This window comes from Hoplias malabaricus, chromosome X1 (assembly GCF_029633855.1).
Source record: "Hoplias malabaricus isolate fHopMal1 chromosome X1, fHopMal1.hap1, whole genome shotgun sequence".
Lineage (NCBI taxonomy): Eukaryota > Metazoa > Chordata > Actinopteri > Characiformes > Erythrinidae > Hoplias > Hoplias malabaricus.
The window spans coordinates 14,425,155-14,443,845 of NC_089818.1; the positions used below are offsets into that span (position 1 = coordinate 14,425,155).

The following is an 18,691-nucleotide window of genomic DNA, read 5'->3' on the forward strand; positions in this document are numbered from 1 at the left end:
GTGACATGCGCGTTGTTGCGTATGACGAGAGGCGTGTAGCTCTGCAGCCGCCAGTGAAGCCGACACTGTGAGGTTTTTTTCAGCTTTAAAATCGCGTTTGACTTAAAATAAGCTGTTTATTACTTTTTGTGTTTATTTAATATTGGTTTAAACACCTTGTTTGGCGAGAGTGTTTATGTATTTATGGATAAGCCATAAACTTAGTTTGCTACGTAGGCAGCTAGCTAAGGAATTGCATTTCATGAAGGAAAATAACCCTTAAATTCAGTTTAAATATAAAAATAAAAGTATCTGGTGGTTTAAAGAGCAGTAGGTTGCAGTGGAAAGAGCTTTAGAAGCTCTGGGCATTGACCTCCACATTAAGCTGGTAAGTGGTGTGTTTATTTTCTCCCATTTTCAATTAATTTTTTTAAGAAATTCTATTATTTGCAAAAAACAATAATTACTTTATACGGCTTTCCATCACTTTGCAGGAACTGTTGTGAAAGAACAGGGGAATGCAGGAAAAATGGCTCTAGAACAGTTCACTGATGTTGTCCAGAGATGTGTAAGTCTGTAACTTGTGATCTAGAACCTACACACAGGAGCACTTTGTAGTTTGTAGTACAATTAAAGACTGTAATCCATCTGTTGCTCTGTATACAGGGTGGGCCATTTATTTGGATACACCTTAATAAAATGGGAATGGTTGGTGATATTAACTTCTTGTTTGTGGCACATTAGTATATGGGAGGGGGCCAACTTTTCAAGACGGCTGGTAACAATGGCGGCCAATTTGAAGTCGGCCATTTTGAAGTCTGCCATTTTGGATCCAACTTTTGTTTTTTCAATTGGAAGAGGGTTATGTGACACATCAAACCTATTGGGAATTTCACAAGAAAAACAATGGTGTGCTTGGTTTTAACATAACCTTATTCTTTTATGAGTTATTTACAAGTTTCTTACCACTTATAAAATGTGTTCAAAGTGCTGCCCATTGTGTTGGATTGTCAATGCAAGCCTCTTCTCCCACTCTTCACACACTGATAGCAACACCACAGGAGAAATGCTAGCACAGGCTTCCAGTATCTGTAGTTTCAGGTGCTGCACGTCTCGTATCTTCACAGCATAGACAATTGCCTTTAGATGACCCCAAAGATAAAAGTCTAAGGGGTCAGATCTGGAGACCTTGGGGGCCATTCAACTGGCCCAAGATGACCAATCCCCTTTCCAGGAAACTGTTCATCGAGGAATGCTCGGACCTGACACCCATAATGTGGTGGTGCACCATCTTGCTGGAAAAGCTCAGGGAACGTCCCAGCTTCAGTGCATAAAGAGGAAAACACATCATCATGTAGCAATTTCGCATATCCAGTGGCCTTGAGGTTTCCATTGATGAAGAATGGCCCCACTATCTTTGTACCCCATATACCACACCATACCATCAAGATGTGCAGCACCTGAAACTACGGATACTGGAAGCCTGTGCTAGCATTTCTCCTGCAGTGTTGCTATCGATGTGTGAAGAGTGGGAGAAGAGGGTTGCATTGACAATCCAACACAATGGGCAGCACTTTGAACACATTTTATAAGCGGTAAGAAACTTGTAAATATCTCATGAAAGAATAAATTTACCATTATTTTTCTTGTGAAATTCTCAGTAAGTTTGATGTGTCACATGACCCTCTTCCCATTGAAAAAAAAAAACAAAAGTTGGATCCAAAATGGCCAACTTCAAAATGGCCACCATGGTCACCACCCATCTTAAAAAGTTTCCCTACTCCCATATACTAATGTGCCACAAACAGAAAGTTAATATCACCAACCATTCCCATTGTATTAAAGTGTATCCATATAAATGGCCCACCCTGTACTTTGTTAGCCCCCTTTCAGTTTGTTGTTGCAGTGACACTGATGTGGTGGTGTGTTAGTGTGTGTTGTGCTGGTACGAGTGGATCAGACACAGCAGTGTTGCTGGAGTTTTTAAACTCTGCCTCCACTCACTGAACACTTTGTTTAACACACCTTCCTCATTGTTCCACCTTGTAGATGTAAACTCAGTGACGGTAGCTCATCTGTTGCTGCACATTTTGTGTTGGACATCATGTGTAGAATGTCCAACGTTTTGCAGTGTATTATGTCATTATATTTCACAGACATTTTGTTTCTCCATATTTTCAAGCAAGCGGTCCAGAATGAGAACTTCTCTCCAGCTGATTTTGACCTGTTCCAGACTTCAGGAAAAAATTGCATTGAACAAGGAGACAGTGCTCAAGTGCTCAGTATTGTCATCGATGAGAAAAATAAGGTATTCCTGACTTACATCATGTGAGAAGATTAATAGGCACCCCTTTGCCTTGTATTGAGTGAATTCGGTGCTCCCTTTGTTCATGATTTCTATGGAAACGGGATGAAAATGGGATGCTCTGGAGCAACTGAACCAGAGCCTGAGATCACAATGCTCAGTCCCAAGTGTTTGCCTAAGGGGCATAGAGAAATGCAACTGTGTTTCTGGAGTCATGGCGCTCCAACCAATAACTCTAGGATGAGCATCAGTGTCTGACCTCACCGTTCGTCTTGTGGCTGCCATCAAATCCACACAGCAATGTTCCAACCTCAATGAATGCCTTTCATTGCAGGAGAAAAGCTGTGCAAGGAGGTTTTGGCCATGTGGCTTCATTAATCATTATTCAGAATTCAAGCAGATTTCTTTCTCCCCTTCAGAACATTGTTCAATGTATGGGATGGAACCTGCTGGAGCCTCTGGTGAAGGTTCTGCTGAAGAAGGAAGACAAGAACCTTCCTCACTGCCATGCAATCCTCACACACTTAATAGAGGTTTGTTACACACACACATTCACAGCCTCACTCACACATTAAATCATTGATCCTGGTGAAAGTAAAAAAAGAGAAGTATCAATCAAAATCTCTCTCTGTCTCTCTCTCTCTGTCAGCATGCTATTATCCAATTTAATTAATTAGCTAACATAACTGAATTGGCAGTTAATTTTCTCCTCCAAGCGCGTTGAGCTCCAGTGATGCATTAGCTGATATAAAATTGTGTAATTTGTATTTTTTATATACAGTTTCTCTGTTAATCTCTGCTTGCATATATGGAATTTATGATGATGCCATGTGATTCTATCTCTGGTGATTTTCTGTATCAGATCTGTAGTCCTAAAGAGCTTCTGGTGGGTCTGCTGGAGCAGATAGAGGAGGCAGAGTCTGATTTCATTGTTGAGACCATCGTCCTTCTGCTCAAGCCTTTACAGACTGGTGGGTTTACAAAGGAATGACTGTTTTAATTTAAAAGGCCGGTTACTAATATGATAATTACTCTATAGTATAAAAGGGGTATTATCTATGATGCTCTGGTCAATTTGCATATTATTATTCCTAATAAGCTTCTAATGTCTGGTTTTCTGCTCAGATACAGGCTTCTTCATGGAAATTGCTACCAAAACATTTGTATCATAAACGAAGAACTAACATTAATGACATGAATCTGTTTATGAGAACGTAATTGACATCAGGAATTTGAATATGTCTCCAGACTGCAGGAATAATTTTGTGAGTTACTTCTGTGCAGTTTTGCTGAAGCTGGGGAAGAAGAAGGCTTCCTCTGTGGGCATGGCTTTGTCCACTCTCCTGGGTCAGGTCGCTCAGCTCCCTGTTCCCCTGAGTAAAGAGCAGGAGGAGGATGATGTGTTCGGTCTGTGTCGCTGCTGCTCTGAGCTTCTGGTTTTTATCAGGCCCTTTGTGGAGGAGGTGAAGGAAAATATTAAACAGCACCGCAACTTCAGAGACAACGAGCTCAGGGGAGAGATCCTCAAATTGTAGGTTCCTCGTGCACTAATCCACCATCCTGGCTCTGTGCTGAACATTGTGGGCTTTTCGGTGTAGAGAGAGTGTTCAGTATGGTGCTCATGCTACCCTGTATAAAAAAAAAAGAAAACAAAACAGATATACACTGTAAAAAAAATTTGTATTTACATAAAAATAACAAAGAAACATTGTTTTGTTATGAAATTAACATGTAAATTGTTTGACAAATTAGAGAATGGAGACTTAGATATAGCCAAAACGAACAAAGAAATGTCCGGTATCCGGGTGCCACCTTCCACCACTCGGACCACAGGCTAATGTTGAACTCTCCTGACCAACACACATCTCATCATAACATGCACAGAAACACAAGCACACACACACACACACAAATACACAAAATAATCGCCCCAATGCAACCTAAAGTCAAAAAGTCTCAATGACAGTAAAAAAACAAAGAAACTCTGAAAATCACAGAAAATATGGAGAACCCAAGGCATGCTGGGAGCTCCCTAATTAGTCTCAGCTCCTCCCAGCACTTGGCCCATAATGGTTTGTGTGTGTAACAGTGAAATATTGTATTTTTTACAGTAAAGAGATGTAAAAATGAGTATTTTGGCTGATAAAAGTATTTACAGTATTTCACTGTTACAGAAACTGTTTTTAACCATTTTAGAGTTTACAGTCATTTACTGTCATGGTTTTACAGTTTTCAACTGTAAAATTCACACTTTTTTTTAAAGTGTACCATATAAGATTCATCTTTGTGTTAAGATGCTTTGAGAAATGTAGCCCATTGCATGTTTGTAGATGCTATAATCTCTTTTAGAGCTGGACACATTTTTTCAAAAGAGTGTGACATCAATGTAACCACCTCCCAGTCAAACAGGTCTGGTTTTCTTATGTTTCTAGCTGTATGAAGAGTTTAAGTGAACCTCTCCTGGAAGTGCAGCTGAAGGATCCAGACACTTTGGAGAAATCTCCTCTGAGAGACTTTGCAACAGAGATCCTGGTAAAATCCTTTTTTTTGATATATAAACATGGACTAAACCATAGGGCAAAAACAGTGTCATAGAGGCATGAGTATGAGGCAGGAGCTAGTGCTGGCGAGAGTGGCGAGTGAGTAAGTGATGGGTGAGTCAGTGCATTGCTAAGGGGGTGGACAAGTGACAGGTGACGGAGTGGGCAAGGGACTGTATGAATGATGTGTGTGTGTGAGGGAGGGAGTGTGCAAGGGAACGAACAAGGAAGCTCAAACCTGATTCTTGATTAAATCATTGCTTTAAGGTTGTGGACTAAGCATTTAATACCTCAGACCAATCCTTATCCCTTAAATGTTATGTTTCTGCCGTAGGTCATTCTGTCCAGTATCGGCGAGTCCCTGCCGGACTTGGTTTCCCACAACCTGCTGCGAAAGAGAGATGTTCCCGGATTTCTGGAGGAGGAGGCCCGATATCCCAAAGAATCTCTGGCCAGTTTGGCTCATTTACTCTTCGTGAAGCACATCGCCATTGATTTCTTTCCTGCCGTTCTCAGGTTAAGAACATTTCAAGATCTCAGGGAATTTCAAGTTTCTGTCTTTGTACAACTCCTTTATTCATGCTTTTTTTTGTTTTGTTTTTGTTTGTTTTTTAAGCCCAATTTTCCTCCTTCAGTGCAACATGGACTATGTTGAGCTGTTGCTGAGCAGGTACGCAGTCCAGTCTTATATTTTTATATTTCAAAATAGCACTAATGTATAGTCTGTTAAATTGAGGCTAGAAAAAAATGTTGATTTAGTTTTTCTCCTTGTTTGTTTGCTTGTTACAGAACTGAAGAATCATGGATACAGAAAGGACTGGTAAGAATAGTTATTTAAACACTGTACATGATTAGATATAGTATAACATATTAGGGGCAGCAGGTAGTGTCGCAGTCGCACAGCTCCAGGGCCCTGAAGGTTGTGGGTTCAAGTCCTGCTCCGGGTGACTGTCTGTGAGGAGTTTGGTGTGTTCTCCCCATGTCCACATGGGTTTCCTCCGGGTGCTCTGGTTTCCTCCCATGGTCCAAAAACATACATTTGTAGGTGGATTGACGACTCAAAAGTGTCCATGTGTATCCCCTGTGAAGGAATGGCACCCTTGCATCCAGTGATTCCGGGTAGGCTCTGGATCCACTGCATCCCTGTACTGGATAATCGGTTACAGACAATCAACGAATGAATAATATATTAGGACATTGTTGGCTGGATGTATTTGTTTGTTGGACTACTCTCAGAGACTATCCTCTCCTCAGGAGCTCTATGAGAAGACTCTGGTTCGAGTGGAGGACGGCAGTCTGCCAGTGGACCTTCTGGATCTAAAAACGTTTTTAAGTGTTCCACAGGTAGGACATTTATATCTTATTCACGAGGCCATGAGTGAGAGCTCTTTGTTGTCCTGTTGTGATTGAATATTCTTCCCATATTTGTTTTTGTAATTGTCTGTTACAGTTTTCTGCTTCTCTTTACAGAATTTGGTGAAAGTGATGATTTTGTGTCCAGTTCAGAATATGGTAAGACCTAGATTGTTTAGAAACACTCTATAATACATCACTGTTAGTTGCTGCCTTGAATCATGATTGCCTGTGACAGTATTTCCATTCTTATTCATCTGTAAACTAGCAATGACAGCCATCTGCTACAACATCTCAGTAAAGTAATTGTTTAATGGAACACTATGTAATATTTTACCTTAAAGTTACAGCTTCAAACATCTTTGTGATGCTCCACTGAGCTGTAATGGGGAGCATAGAGCTTTGTCATTGGAACTCTGGTCTCAGCACTGTAGTAACTGGTCAAACTGAACTATGTAACTTAGAATCATCCCTGCCCATTGATTTCAGTAGAGTACTGTAAAAATGAGTAACACTAGTGAGAGCCCCATAAGCAAAAAGAAAAAATGTGTTCTTTAATGTAAAAGCATATTATTCCTAGATGTATTGGTACTTCATAAATATTTACATTTGATAAAATTCTTGACTTTATGACTTTATAAAACCTATGCTCGTATTTCTCATATATTTTCCTCATCAATAATGACAGGCATTTCATGGCTGCAGATATTCACACTGCCAGTGAGGGCGACATACATATATGACTTATAACAAGTTATGATGTGTTATAAAGGTTGAGAGCTGTCAGTGATTTTGCTGATTGAAGTTTATCTTTTTTCACAGAGAACTAAAGGGTTGTCAGTGTTCCAGCTGAGCATCGATAAGTTTAACATAGAGGCCAAATACAAGTTCTTCAGGTCGGTAATTCCTGTAAATCTAGAAATCAGTTAGTTTTGTAACTCCTACAAATATGTAAATCTTAATTTTAATTATTTATGGAAGCTACAGGCTGATAATGTAGAAATGCACTGTAGAGATTCTTCCAATTTTCTGTGGTGAAGTATGTATGTAAAACTTTATAAACTTAGCACAACAATTAAGGAAATTTGTGTTTGGTAGATGATTTGTTTGTTGTAACAATGTTTCTTGGTAATAAAGCTTATACCGTTGCCCCCTTTTTTAAATGGTGCATTTGTAAGGAACAGGCATTTGTAGGAGCAGAAGTAGAGCTGAGTATGTGGGTTGCACCCATGAAAAATTTGGCAAATCCTCTCTGCCAATGCCAAACAGCTTATTCTGCCATTGACTCGTTTGGTGACTGGATGATTGAAGTTTGAAGAAACAAGACATGTTGGCAATTTAACTGTGTATGTATTTAACAAACAGGAGCCTCAGTAGCATGTGGAAGAACCATGCAACGTGTGGCTGTGTATGGTTCTTTCACACGCTTACTGAGGCTCCTGTTTGGCACCTGCTCCTCATGCTAGTCACCAGCCTGGTCACACACTGCCGTGGGATGGCATCCCATTCTTCAACCAGCAATTGTTCCAAGTCAGCCAATGTGGTTGTGTTGGTAACTCTTCCACGAACAGCAATTCAATGGGGTTCAATGGGGTTGAGGTCAGGGTGCTAGCAGGCCATTCCATCCTCTCAACTCGCAAATTCTGGAGGTAGTCTCTGATAAACCCCACTCTGTGGGGTGAGCGTTGTCATCTTGGAGGATAGAGTTCGGCCCCAGACTGTGGAGATATTGGATTGCCACTGGTTGCAGAATTTCAACTCGCTATCACGCTGCGTTTAGATTGCCTCCAATGATGACAAGCCTTGTTTTTCCAGTGAGGGTTCCATGTTTGGTATTAGCAGAGAGGATTTGGCTCATTTTTCATAGGCGCAACCCACATACTCAACTCTACTGCTCATTCCACAAATGCATGTTCCTTACAAATATGGCACCATTTAAAAGGGAAATTAACAGGCTTTCCAACTGTATAAGATTTAGTGCCAAGAAGGATTGTTATGACAAACGAATCCTCTACCAAACATAAATTTCCTTACTTTTTGTGCTATGTTTATTTAATTTACTGAACCCCAAAGTAAACCACTGATATACACTGCATCATTATATTTATTGAAGATGTAAATACAAATATGAAAGTAATGAAACACAAATGACAGAAGGAGAAAAGTAATACTTTGTTGCTGTGTTTCAGGTGTTTGCTGAAAACAAGCGAGCACGCAGGAGTAGAGGGTTACATCATCAAGAACATCAAGAACCAGATCGACTTTGCCTTGAAGGTTAGTGTCCAGCTGTGATGGTCATTTATCCACTAGATTACAGGGATGTGTTACTTCTGGACACTTATTAATTCCTGGAATTTGTCTTGTAGCCAGGTAAGGAGAATGAATGGTTTCTGGGCAAACATCTCCTGCCTTTACTGCACCAAGTCCTGTGCCTTCCTCAGGGACCAGAAACAGACCTGTTACACAGTCTGGACAGGTGAGGATCCCTCAGTACCCTGTAACAAACGGCCCTTAGAGGGTTCATGCCGTTTGGAAAACTGTGTATTAGTCCACACAAAGTGCTTTGTCTGTGATCTTATGCATGTATTCTGCATTTATTTTCAATACGTCTTGACCTCAGGACAACAACTTTTCACAAAACATGTCACAAACCTTGAAGGCACTCCTTTAAACAGAGACTAACTACTTTAAGGTGTACCCACTGCAGACACAGTTTTATAACGGTCTGGAGCTACAACACATGAGCCTAAGATCACAATGCCCAAGGCCAAGTATCAGCTAGAGCAGTATAAAGCCACCCAGCATTAGGTTGTGGAGCAGTGGAACAATGTTCTCTGACTGGAGTGATGTAGTTCCATTCAGAACCTTTGGAATGAGTTGGAGTGGTGTTTGTGATCCAGAATGAGCCTCCAGCATCAGCACCTGACCTCACAAATGCTGTTGTGTCAGCTAGACTTACTTTAACCACTGTTGCTGTGTTGATTCTGTGTTGACGTAGAATCATGGAGTCTCTGAACCTGTTGCGTTATCTTCTGATCCGAGATAAGGAGTGGGAGAATCAGGTAACTTTGCTTCATTTCAGAATGCAAATATGTGCCGAAAACAGATGTCCCAGATCTCTCAGCGTGCAGGAGAAATCTGATAACCCTACTATGTTCCTCAGACAGGAATATGGGGTGAACTTTACAAGATCGAGGATAACTTTCTGAAGCCTCTGAGGACGGGTTTGAACATGTCCAAAGCTCACTACGAAGCCGAGCTGAAGAGCACGAAAGAAAATAAGAGCAGCAGAACAGGTTTCAGACAATTTAATGGCCTAGAAATCCTTTTTTAAACTTGTCTTTCAATTTAGGACAGCCCTACCACACAGTGTGCTGTATTTCAGTATGGGTTACAGTTAATGCATCACTTTGTAGAACTTCAGCATTCTGTGTGCTGCTGTTTCCTATCACTGAGTAAGAGCAGCTCCATGCTGTCTTTTTTGTTGTATACACTTTTAGAGCAGATGTTCCTTGCAAAAATGTTAATATCTTGTTCTTGTATGTGATGAGAACATTGACAAATAAGTTTAAAATAAAAGAATGCATTAAAAGGCAGGACTTGATGCATTCAACGTTAAAATTTTGAATCACCTTTTTAATACGTGATGAATTTTGTTTTATGTTTCTCCAGAATCTAAATCAGTGTCCTGCACAGTTTCTGTAGGAAATGAGAGATTACCCAACATGACTCCAGAAATGCAACTCCAGGTGATGGTTTCTTCTTTGTTCTCTCTCTGTGGTATTCTCACTGTTAAGCATTTTACTTGTTTAGGACCGCAGATAGAAACATTTGTTTAAGAAGTTTTGCATGAGGGAGAGTGAAGTTAATGATCAGAGCGAATGTGATTTGAGGCCAAAGGCTAAAGTACTAAAGACAATCTCAGCTGTGCTTGTATTCAAAAAACAGCAGCACCCCGGCTTTGCTATTGGTTATAAAGGTGCTGGTCATAAAATTAGAATGTCAGGAAAATTATATTCTAATGAAAACCCCAAATACTGAATATACAAGTTTCACTTTTTGAATGGAATTACTGAAATAAATCAGCTTTTTCATGATATTCTAATTTTATGACCAGCCTCTGTATACAAGTTCTATAAGTGGGAAATCCAGTTTAAAAAGGTATTTAGATTTTATATGACAGAGTAAATGTCATATAAAGTAGTGTCGCAGTCACAAAGCTCTGGAGGTTGTGTGTTCGATTCCCGCTCCGGGTGACTGTCTATGAGGAGTTTGTGTTCTCCCCGTGTCCCCGTGGGTTTCCTCCGGGTGCTCTGGTTTCCTGACACAGTCCAAAAACACACGTTGGTAGGTGGATTGGCAACTCAAGTGTCCGTAGGTGTGAATGTGTGTGTTGCCCTGTGAAGGACTGGCGCCCCCTCCAGGGTGTATTCCTACCTTGCGCCCCATGATTCCAGATCTGGACCCACCGCGACCCTGAACTGGATAAGAGTTACAGATAATGAATGAATGACAGAGTAAATTATCAGATTAGCCCTTTAAAACATTTTTTTCCTTGATTGTTCTATGTGAATGTCAGTTCCCTTTTTCACCAACTTGTCCAATTTTGTACATCACATCATGAATAAATGGTTATATATTTGATTTTTGTTTAGTGGCAACAGCAGCAAATATAGATTTCAATCTTAAATTTGTTTCCTGCAGGTGCTGCAGTCCGCCCTCTTCACCTTCGACTTGATGGAGAGTGTTTTGGCGAGAATTGAAGAGATCGCTGAGGCCAGAGGAAGAGTTTAAAAACTATTTTGCAAGAAATCACCAAAACTCACTTTTGCTCTAAGCTTGGGTCATACAAGAAAATCCAAACCTCACAACTACAAAAGAAAAACGATCCGTTAATGTGAACAGAGCAGCTCTCAGCGTGACTAGAGCTGAATGCTACAAACAGAATTATTGTATTATGTTTTATAGTGCACTATATTTGTTACTGTCAGACAAAAAAATGTATATCTCCAAAATAGTAACAGTGATCAGTTATTTTTGCTAATAGTCCTCCTTTATATTAATAACCAGCCTGGAAGTTTCAGCAAAGGGGACCTGTAATGTGAAGCAAAATTGATCCATTCAAGGACTAAAGGGCAGTTTGATTCAACAAAATGCTATGATTTGGTGGCAAGAAAAAATACATCAGTCCTAGATTTTTTAGTTCATTTTCATGTTCAGCTGATGTTCAAAATGTGCCATGATTGCAAACTTGACAACAGAAAATATATATTTTTTTCTTCTGACAGCAACAAATTGCAATATGGGGTGTATTATAAATAAAATAAGAAATGCTGTGATTGGTCATAGGGCTTATTTGCATATTGTATTCAGTGCCATACTGGGTATAGCAAAATGATAAAAACAGCAATTCATTACTGCAGTCCATTGAAATGCTCTTATAGTTGCTGTAGAAAATATAAGACCAAGACACTGCTGTTACTGTATGAAGTATTTACAGTAGCTACAAAAACAACTCAAAAGTAGTATTTCATTTCTTTCCTGTTACATAAACGACCAGTGGCATATCACTATTACATATATATTGTTCAATTAAAATGGGAAAAAAGACTATTTGCCACAAATGTGAAAATCAGGGTTTAAAATATGGGTCTTGTTCTCATACCTTAAATATTTTTGGTGTTTTATTCAGGTCTTGTCTGTAAATCACAGATGGCTTATTTACAGACATCTTTAGTTTCATTTCTTTTGTAATCCTGGACGGCAGGTTTTTAACTCAAATTGTATTTGGAGAAATAGTGATAACATGGGCCATGATGACAAGTTTATTCAAAATAATTTTACTCCACATTCACATCATAGGATGTATCCAAAACAATGCTGACAATCCTGGCAATGTTAAATACTACTTGGCTTAATATGGAGTTATTTGACACTGTTTACACTGTAGAATACATTACAAACAATAAAGAAAATCACACTGAAAAAAAAATAAATTCTGACTTTACAGTATGTTACAAATCTAATGCACTTTGTGTAGCGTCTCACAATAAATAACTTCAGCTGTACCTGGCTCTGTGTGTGTACAGCTCTGTAAAAGTAAGCCCTGATGATCTGGAGCTAGTGATAAACAGGATGGACCCATTTAGACTGCCATTAAAAGGTCAAGATGAAGAAGCTTTGCAGAAAAATCCTTCTGAATTTAAAAGAATTGTAACAACACACAAAGCTAGAATTGGCAGGTGATAAGGCCACTTTGGGACTGAGGCTGAGCAATAATATTCCTTAAGCCTTACCCAACCTAGCAACAGCTGCTTTGTCTGTGGGCGGAGCCTAGACAGCTGAATTGAAAGAATCTACCTCCGCTCTTGCTCAGTAAATTAATCAGCGATGTCTTGAAAGAGTGGATGATGTAGAGTTGCAGCTGCAGTTATTCTTGTTTCCGGGTTGAGATCGAGAAGTTTGTCCAACAAATCGTAAACATGATCGGGAACGTTATTCCAGCCGTTTTCCTGGCGTGATTCTGAGGTCGACTGGGCAATTTCTTCCTCAGCAGTTCTGGTTTGATCCTGGGTGATTTCTGCAGGATGATGTGAGGCTTTAAACTCTGTGGGAAAAGAGTGATCTCCACATGACCGGATGCCTCTCAGAGTCTCACAGAGCACCCTCAGATCCAGAGGAGGAAGCTCTCGGCTGCATACGATGGCTTTACCTGCAGGAACACAAAACGTTACAGGTCTATTTAGACCGCTGCTGTGGGGCTTGTTCCTTGTAGTATTTTGACCAAAGCAAACCACAGATTCTTTATGAAAACCTGAGAAATGTGTTCCCTTGTGGAAAAGACAGAGAATATGTCCAGTTTGACAGATTATGAAACAACTTTATTCCACATATATCTACAGATGTAAAAAAAAAATGTAAATGTAAGGGGCAATACTCCATTGAGATTGACAGTCTGGAACTAGGCTATTTCCTGCCACCCACTTCAACAGTCCAAACTAAATTCCATACATACCAAACTTTTTTGCAGCCTGTATAGTTTCTCTGGAGCCACGTATAGTCATGATCTGCGTTAAGGCCATCAGGTCATCGCTGGCTTTGAAAAACGGATACCTGCCACTCAAAAGAGAGAGCAGAATAACTCCTGCTGACCACATATCAATAGCTGCAGAGGAGAGAGAGAGAGAGAGAGAGAAGTGAAAAATGGAAAATTGAAATCCATAACAGATCACCATAATTAATATATTTATTTACTCAAACATTTCTAATATGCTCTTCCCCTCATCCTCCTGTACCTGTTCCCTGATCAGGACACTTGGTGAGAACTTCAGGAGCCCTAAAGCCTGGGGTCCCTGCTCTAGGAGCCACCTGCTGTTTCCTGTAGAATAGGAAAAAAACCGTTAAATCCCAACCTAATCATAACTGACTGAAATGACAAATCACATATCAATTAAATGTTTAAATGCAGATTCAACATAAACATTACTACACACAACTGTACATCACTATTAATAACCTAAAAAAGTTATTTTTAAATATTGTTACCTCGACAGACAGATGTTACAGATGCGGTCACTCAGGTAGCAGCTGCAGGTAAGAGAGGGCTTCACGGCCGTGGGTTTTGGTTTCTGGATGCTTACCGAGGCTCTTGCAGGAAGAGGACGTCGTTTATTGGCCACAAACCTACGGCTGACGACATCCTCTGTTTTTGTTGGTTTTAACAAGTGTCCCTAAAATCATAAAGAGCAGGATTTAAATCACTCAGACAGATTCCCACAGTCAAAACTCCACGCTACCATTTATTAATTTGAATAGTCTGTGAATTCTGCACAAAATTAAAACACATTTGAAATGGTCATCCTCCTATTTTCCTTCATTATAAAGATTCCTATGAGACTCCAGAAAGGGAGTCCAAGATGAGTGGAACTTGAAAACACTAACCTCAACTTTATCTACAGGATTCTTTGTGGAGTTTATGTTGTTGAGGTTTCTCTCCCCAAACACAGAGCGGGATGTTTTACAGAGTCCCATCAACTCCTACAAAAACAATACACCACCAGCACAGCTCAGAGGGGGAACGATAGATAACAGATTCTCACAAATGAACTACATTTAATTACATGCTGAAATATAGCAAAAGGTAGAACCCTTAGAAGTCCCCATCTTTGCTGTTAGTGTTAAATAATATTGTTTTATTTATTTTTTTAATAATTCATATTATTTGAATTAGTGTTGTAAAAAATAATGCCAGTGCTTTATTACCACAAAGCAACACTTAACCTTCTAAGGGTTCATTTGTTTTCCTCCACAGTCACCTAATAAACCCCAAATGTGAGAAGTTGGTGCAATGGAAAGTTTGTGCAGACACCTTGCTGTGTTTGGTGCGAATGGGTGGACAGGGTCTTTTTGCAGCTGTTTTTGTGGAAGTGTGTGGTACAGGAATCTTTGTGTTTGGAGGTAAAGGTGTCAGTGCCCGTTTCTCATCAGATTTTCCTGCAGACCCTCCAACTTTCTGAGTTTTCTGAGATTTCACCACCTTCAGCAGCTCGATCTGAGTGTCTGGTGTGCCCTGAGCGAGGCCGAAATCCACCAAAGCATACCTGAGAACACAGGAAAAAGTGTGTTACTTTTGAATGTTCCTGGTTTATTCAATACATGTGAAGTTCCTCTAAATTGTATAGTAGACTGTACATTAAAACTCCATGGAAACACATCATAAGCCCTTTATCATGTTTGTTTCGTTCAACTCTGATTGGCTTGGGTTTCAGATTAAGAAGCTTAAAACGTTTGGAAAGAATCTATTTATTATAACCGTATAGAACATACAACAACTCAACTTTATGTCCGTAAAATACTAAACAAAAGATCCTGTATTTCTAGAAAGCTCATTAATTTCAGTAACTTAGAGCTGATATTATTTAAGCACACACAAAAAGTAAGTGGAGTGTATCCTTGTGACTGACAATAAGTGGGAAATGTCCCTCTGTGGAATGCAGTCTGCACACTCTGGAGATGGGATTGAAACCCTTAGCACTCCTTCTGTAATAACCTGTAGGTGATAAGGTGCTGTGTATGGCCTTGAAGGCCACAGCTATCCCACAAACTCATTGCGTGGGTTGTTCAAGTGTTTCATAGCAGGACTTCATAAACATTCTGTTCATGAACAAAAAAGTATGACTGATTCTGTTGCTCTGGCTTATGGGTTGTTTGGAAAGTTGCAACAATGCCTGTCAGCACCTAGTTAATAAGATTTAAATCTACATCAAACATATATTTTGTTGTAGACAAATAAGTACACTTTAAACTCTAAACTAATAAAGCACATGCAGTTTTACAAGCACATGTTTACATTCATTCATTGTCTGTAACTGCTTATCCAGTTCAGGGTCGCGGTGGGTCCAGAGCCTACCCAGAATCAATGGGTGCAAGGCGGGGATACACCCTGGATGGGCCCCAGTCCTTCACAGGGCAACACACACTCACATTCACAACTATGGAGACTATTTGAGTTGCCAATCCACCTACCAATGTGTGTTTTGGAACTGTGGGAGGAAACCCACGCAGACACAGGGAGAACACTCCTCACAGACAGTCACCTGGAGCGGGACTCAAACCCTCAACCCTAGATCCCTGGAGCTGTGTGACAGCCACACTACCTGCTGCGCCACCAAAGCGCCCTGCACATGGTTACAGTGCCACTGAAATCAGACACTTACTTTTTCTCTCTCCGGTTGTACAGAAAGTTTGTGGGTTTGATGTCTCGGTGGATGATGCCGAATTTGTGGATATGCTTCAAGGCTTTGAGTAAATGATAGATGTACTGACGGACCTCCTCAAAACTCAGAGAGGCAACAATTTCCTACAGGGAAATGAGGATTACGTTACTTTACACAAGAACTGGGAAACATTACATCCATACTGTGTACTATATTAATACAATATAATAATAAATTGAAAAAATCGGAGCCATATGATTTGCTGGGTGATTTTGAACTCATGCTGTATTTGATTTAGAAAAAATTTCAAGAACTGATTTAAGTTATTGTAGTTTAAAGAAAACATACTTACCACAAATGGCTGGTGCTCTACATATGGCATCACAATCACCACATGGTGGTCCTTCCTGAAGCAGTATGTGACCCCCATAACATTTTCTTTACCACTGGAAGACAAGCAAGAAACCAGGGTAGTAAATATTGATTGTATTTAGCATACTGGGTATTCTCAATTAAACTGGCAATAAGCACTAACCCAGCCACAGTGAGACACTGGAGTTCTGCAGCAATCCGGACCGGATGACTTGTGGGGATCAGATGTTTCAGAGCAAACCTCTCTCTCTTGCCACTGGCCATTTGAGCTTCTCCGAGGTAAACTGAACTGAAGGTGCCTAAGGAAAAGTACCACAAAAGAAGGATTAAACATTTCTGATGAGGAGAGATGCAACATATCAATCAGTCTATAATTTGATAAAAAAGACACTGAATTCTATAAGACGTGAAGGAGCTACAATGTCTTCTTAATTGATGCTGGTTCAGTGCAAATATTGTGTACAAGCAACAGAATTACTTTAGACTACATTAGTATTTGTACAACCCCACCCTTCACAGCTTTGCTTCATAACATCCAGATCGAGAATATACTTTTTATTTTTACTGTGTCAAATTTAAGGTCATGTTTATAGATTTATTTATGTCACAAAGCAAAACCTGGAACAATACGTTTGTTTTTCTGAGGAGTAATGCAAAATCTCAGCTTGTCAGCAAGAATTCAGTTCCAAACCTTCTCCAATTTTGTCAGTAATCCGAAAAACTGTGGACAGCTGGGGGACAATTTCATACAGATACTCAATGTCCATCTCCACATCTCCTGTACAAAAACAAAATGAGTGAAAATGAGCAATTGTACACCACATATAATTTGAAATAAATCTGTTATATTTCCTTTTATAACATCTCTGTTCTTCAAATATAGATACGTAAAATTTATTTTTAATCAAAGAATTCATCGTATGCCTAAATTTATGCTCAAACTAGGAATGAATTTGCTCATGGTGCAATAAGTTTGACTGTTTTGGCCATGTTCAGGTCTTGGACAGTGCCTCTCTGATTGGTCCAAACAATTGTCAGAACCATTAATTTTGCTTTAAAATGTTAAATATCTCAATTTGTTGACGCTGCCACATCAGGTCTTGTAGTGTCAATGAAGGTTTACAAATGGATAAGATGTAACTTTACAACTTTCAATTCATGTGAGTATATAAAAATGCAATTAGCACTTGGAAATAGTTCAATTTCAAAAAAAAAAGAAAAAAAGATATATATATATATAATATGCATTTTAATAACAACGATACAATTTTATACACATTTTCAATATTTCAAAAATTATTTACAGCATCTGTCACTGACTGACCGTAATTACAGGGCACTTCCATCAGTTAATTTCACTCAATTTTAAAGTTTGTTTAAAAATATTAACCTTGACAAAGATTAATACTTTGTTTGATGGTGATGTCATGTTGCTTTTCTGTGTTTTTTCTATGGCATTTATATTGTTAATATGGATACGGAATTAGATCCTGTTGACAGCAACTAAAATATATTTTATGCAATTAGTCCCCACCTCTATTTCCAACCTCTCCTCTGCTGCTAAAAAAAAAACCCCACACAATCCGGCAGAATTGGTTCCTGAGGTTTGTGATATAAGGAAACCCGTTTGTCAGAATTGAGACTGTGTTTTTTCTTTTCTTTTTTTTGGAACGTTGCCGTTTCAAAGTAGAAATGCTCAGCCATGGCACAAACTGCTTACACCCTACTTAACCACGGAGGAACAAGCTGAATTCTTTTTAACATTTGACTTTCAGTGGAAAATATTTTTAAAATACAACCTACCATGCTAGGCACTTACTAACCAACAATACTGTTATTATTATCAGTTATTAACACAATTACAAATACATCATTACTTGGAATTTTGCGTTTATTCTGCTCCGTTTTTCCTCTTTTATCCAAAGTTTGTGCTCCTTCCATTTCGAAGAGCTGAGGAGAACCTCGCCTGAAAACAACAAAAACAACGGATATTGGCAAAAATATAACATTTATTTTATTCTGGGTACAATTAATAAGTTACAATTACCTACAGTTGCTTACAATGAGTGTATTAACTAACCTTTCTCTTTAGAATTATCCGTTCCACCTTAAAAGTCGCAGTAGTTACATGGAACTCCCATATCAGCCTTCGCAACTCCTGCACTATTTAAGGTGGACAAGATATTCCTTGGTAAAAACTTGAAATATTTCTTGTTACAAACACTGTATTTACCACTGCGAACGAAAGAACGGATTCCTCTGGAGCTCTACGGGGTATATATGAGTTTTATCGTTAAAACAAAGTTAAAATACTACTTTTGTGAAGTTAAAGATTTAAACAGCGCTTCCCTCGACGACTTCAGTAAACACAGGAAAAACCCGCGAAAACAGACCTTCACATGACGTCACATACAACGAACTGAAAG

The 18,691-nt window shown here is 39.3% G+C and overlaps 2 protein-coding genes across 4 annotated transcripts; one reads left to right on the forward strand and one right to left on the reverse strand.

The window, feature by feature from the left end:
* On the forward strand, positions 1-11,534 carry LOC136675504 (glomulin-like). The gene is made up of 19 exons (XM_066652055.1): positions 1-367; positions 474-547; positions 2,162-2,287; positions 2,704-2,817; positions 3,147-3,255; positions 3,569-3,815; positions 4,717-4,816; positions 5,159-5,340; positions 5,441-5,494; positions 5,614-5,644; positions 6,079-6,168; positions 6,295-6,336; positions 7,000-7,073; positions 8,367-8,451; positions 8,544-8,653; positions 9,176-9,239; positions 9,341-9,473; positions 9,850-9,926; positions 10,882-11,534. The coding sequence occupies exons 2-19, from the start codon at positions 509-511 to the stop codon at positions 10,969-10,971; spliced, it is 1,767 nt and encodes a 588-aa protein (XP_066508152.1). The 5' UTR covers positions 1-367; positions 474-508; the 3' UTR covers positions 10,972-11,534.
* A 629-nt stretch (positions 11,535-12,163) lies between these two features.
* On the reverse strand, positions 12,164-18,660 carry LOC136675506 (cell division cycle 7-related protein kinase-like). 3 transcript variants are annotated; one of them, XM_066652060.1, is made up of 12 exons: positions 18,499-18,660; positions 18,143-18,231; positions 16,957-17,043; positions 16,429-16,564; positions 16,246-16,339; positions 15,894-16,036; positions 14,714-14,777; positions 14,119-14,214; positions 13,723-13,907; positions 13,473-13,555; positions 13,193-13,342; positions 12,164-12,889 (listed from the first exon to the last, which is right to left on the reverse strand). In XM_066652060.1, the coding sequence occupies exons 2-12, from the start codon at positions 18,204-18,206 to the stop codon at positions 12,558-12,560; spliced, it is 1,434 nt and encodes a 477-aa protein (XP_066508157.1). In that variant the 5' UTR covers positions 18,207-18,231; positions 18,499-18,660; the 3' UTR covers positions 12,164-12,557. The 3 variants fall into 3 exon arrangements, with proteins under 3 accessions (XP_066508157.1, XP_066508155.1, XP_066508156.1); XM_066652058.1 differs by having other exon boundaries at positions 14,546-14,777; positions 18,499-18,658; XM_066652059.1 differs by having other exon boundaries at positions 14,546-14,777; positions 18,346-18,658.
* Between the last annotated feature and the right edge of the window lie 31 nt (positions 18,661-18,691).

Bases quoted from the DNA above. Each gene is read 5' to 3' on its own strand.
- LOC136675504 (XM_066652055.1), top strand. From the start codon at position 509: ATGGCTCTAGAACAGTTCACTGATGTTGTCCAGAGATGT. The intron at 2,288-2,703 runs GTATTCCTGACT...TCTCCCCTTCAG, and splicing joins TCATCGATGAGAAAAATAAG to AACATTGTTCAATGTATGGG. The intron at 5,495-5,613 runs GTACGCAGTCCA...TGCTTGTTACAG, and splicing joins GTTGAGCTGTTGCTGAGCAG to AACTGAAGAATCATGGATAC.
- LOC136675506 (XM_066652058.1), bottom strand. From the start codon at position 18,206: ATGGAAGGAGCACAAACTTTGGATAAAAGAGGAAAAACGGAGCAGAAT. The intron at 13,556-13,722 runs GTAACAATATTT...CCTATTCTACAG, and splicing joins TGTAACATCTGTCTGTCGAG to GAAACAGCAGGTGGCTCCTA. The intron at 12,890-13,192 runs GTATGTATGGAA...GTGTTCCTGCAG, and splicing joins ACAGGCTGCAAAAAAGTTTG to GTAAAGCCATCGTATGCAGC.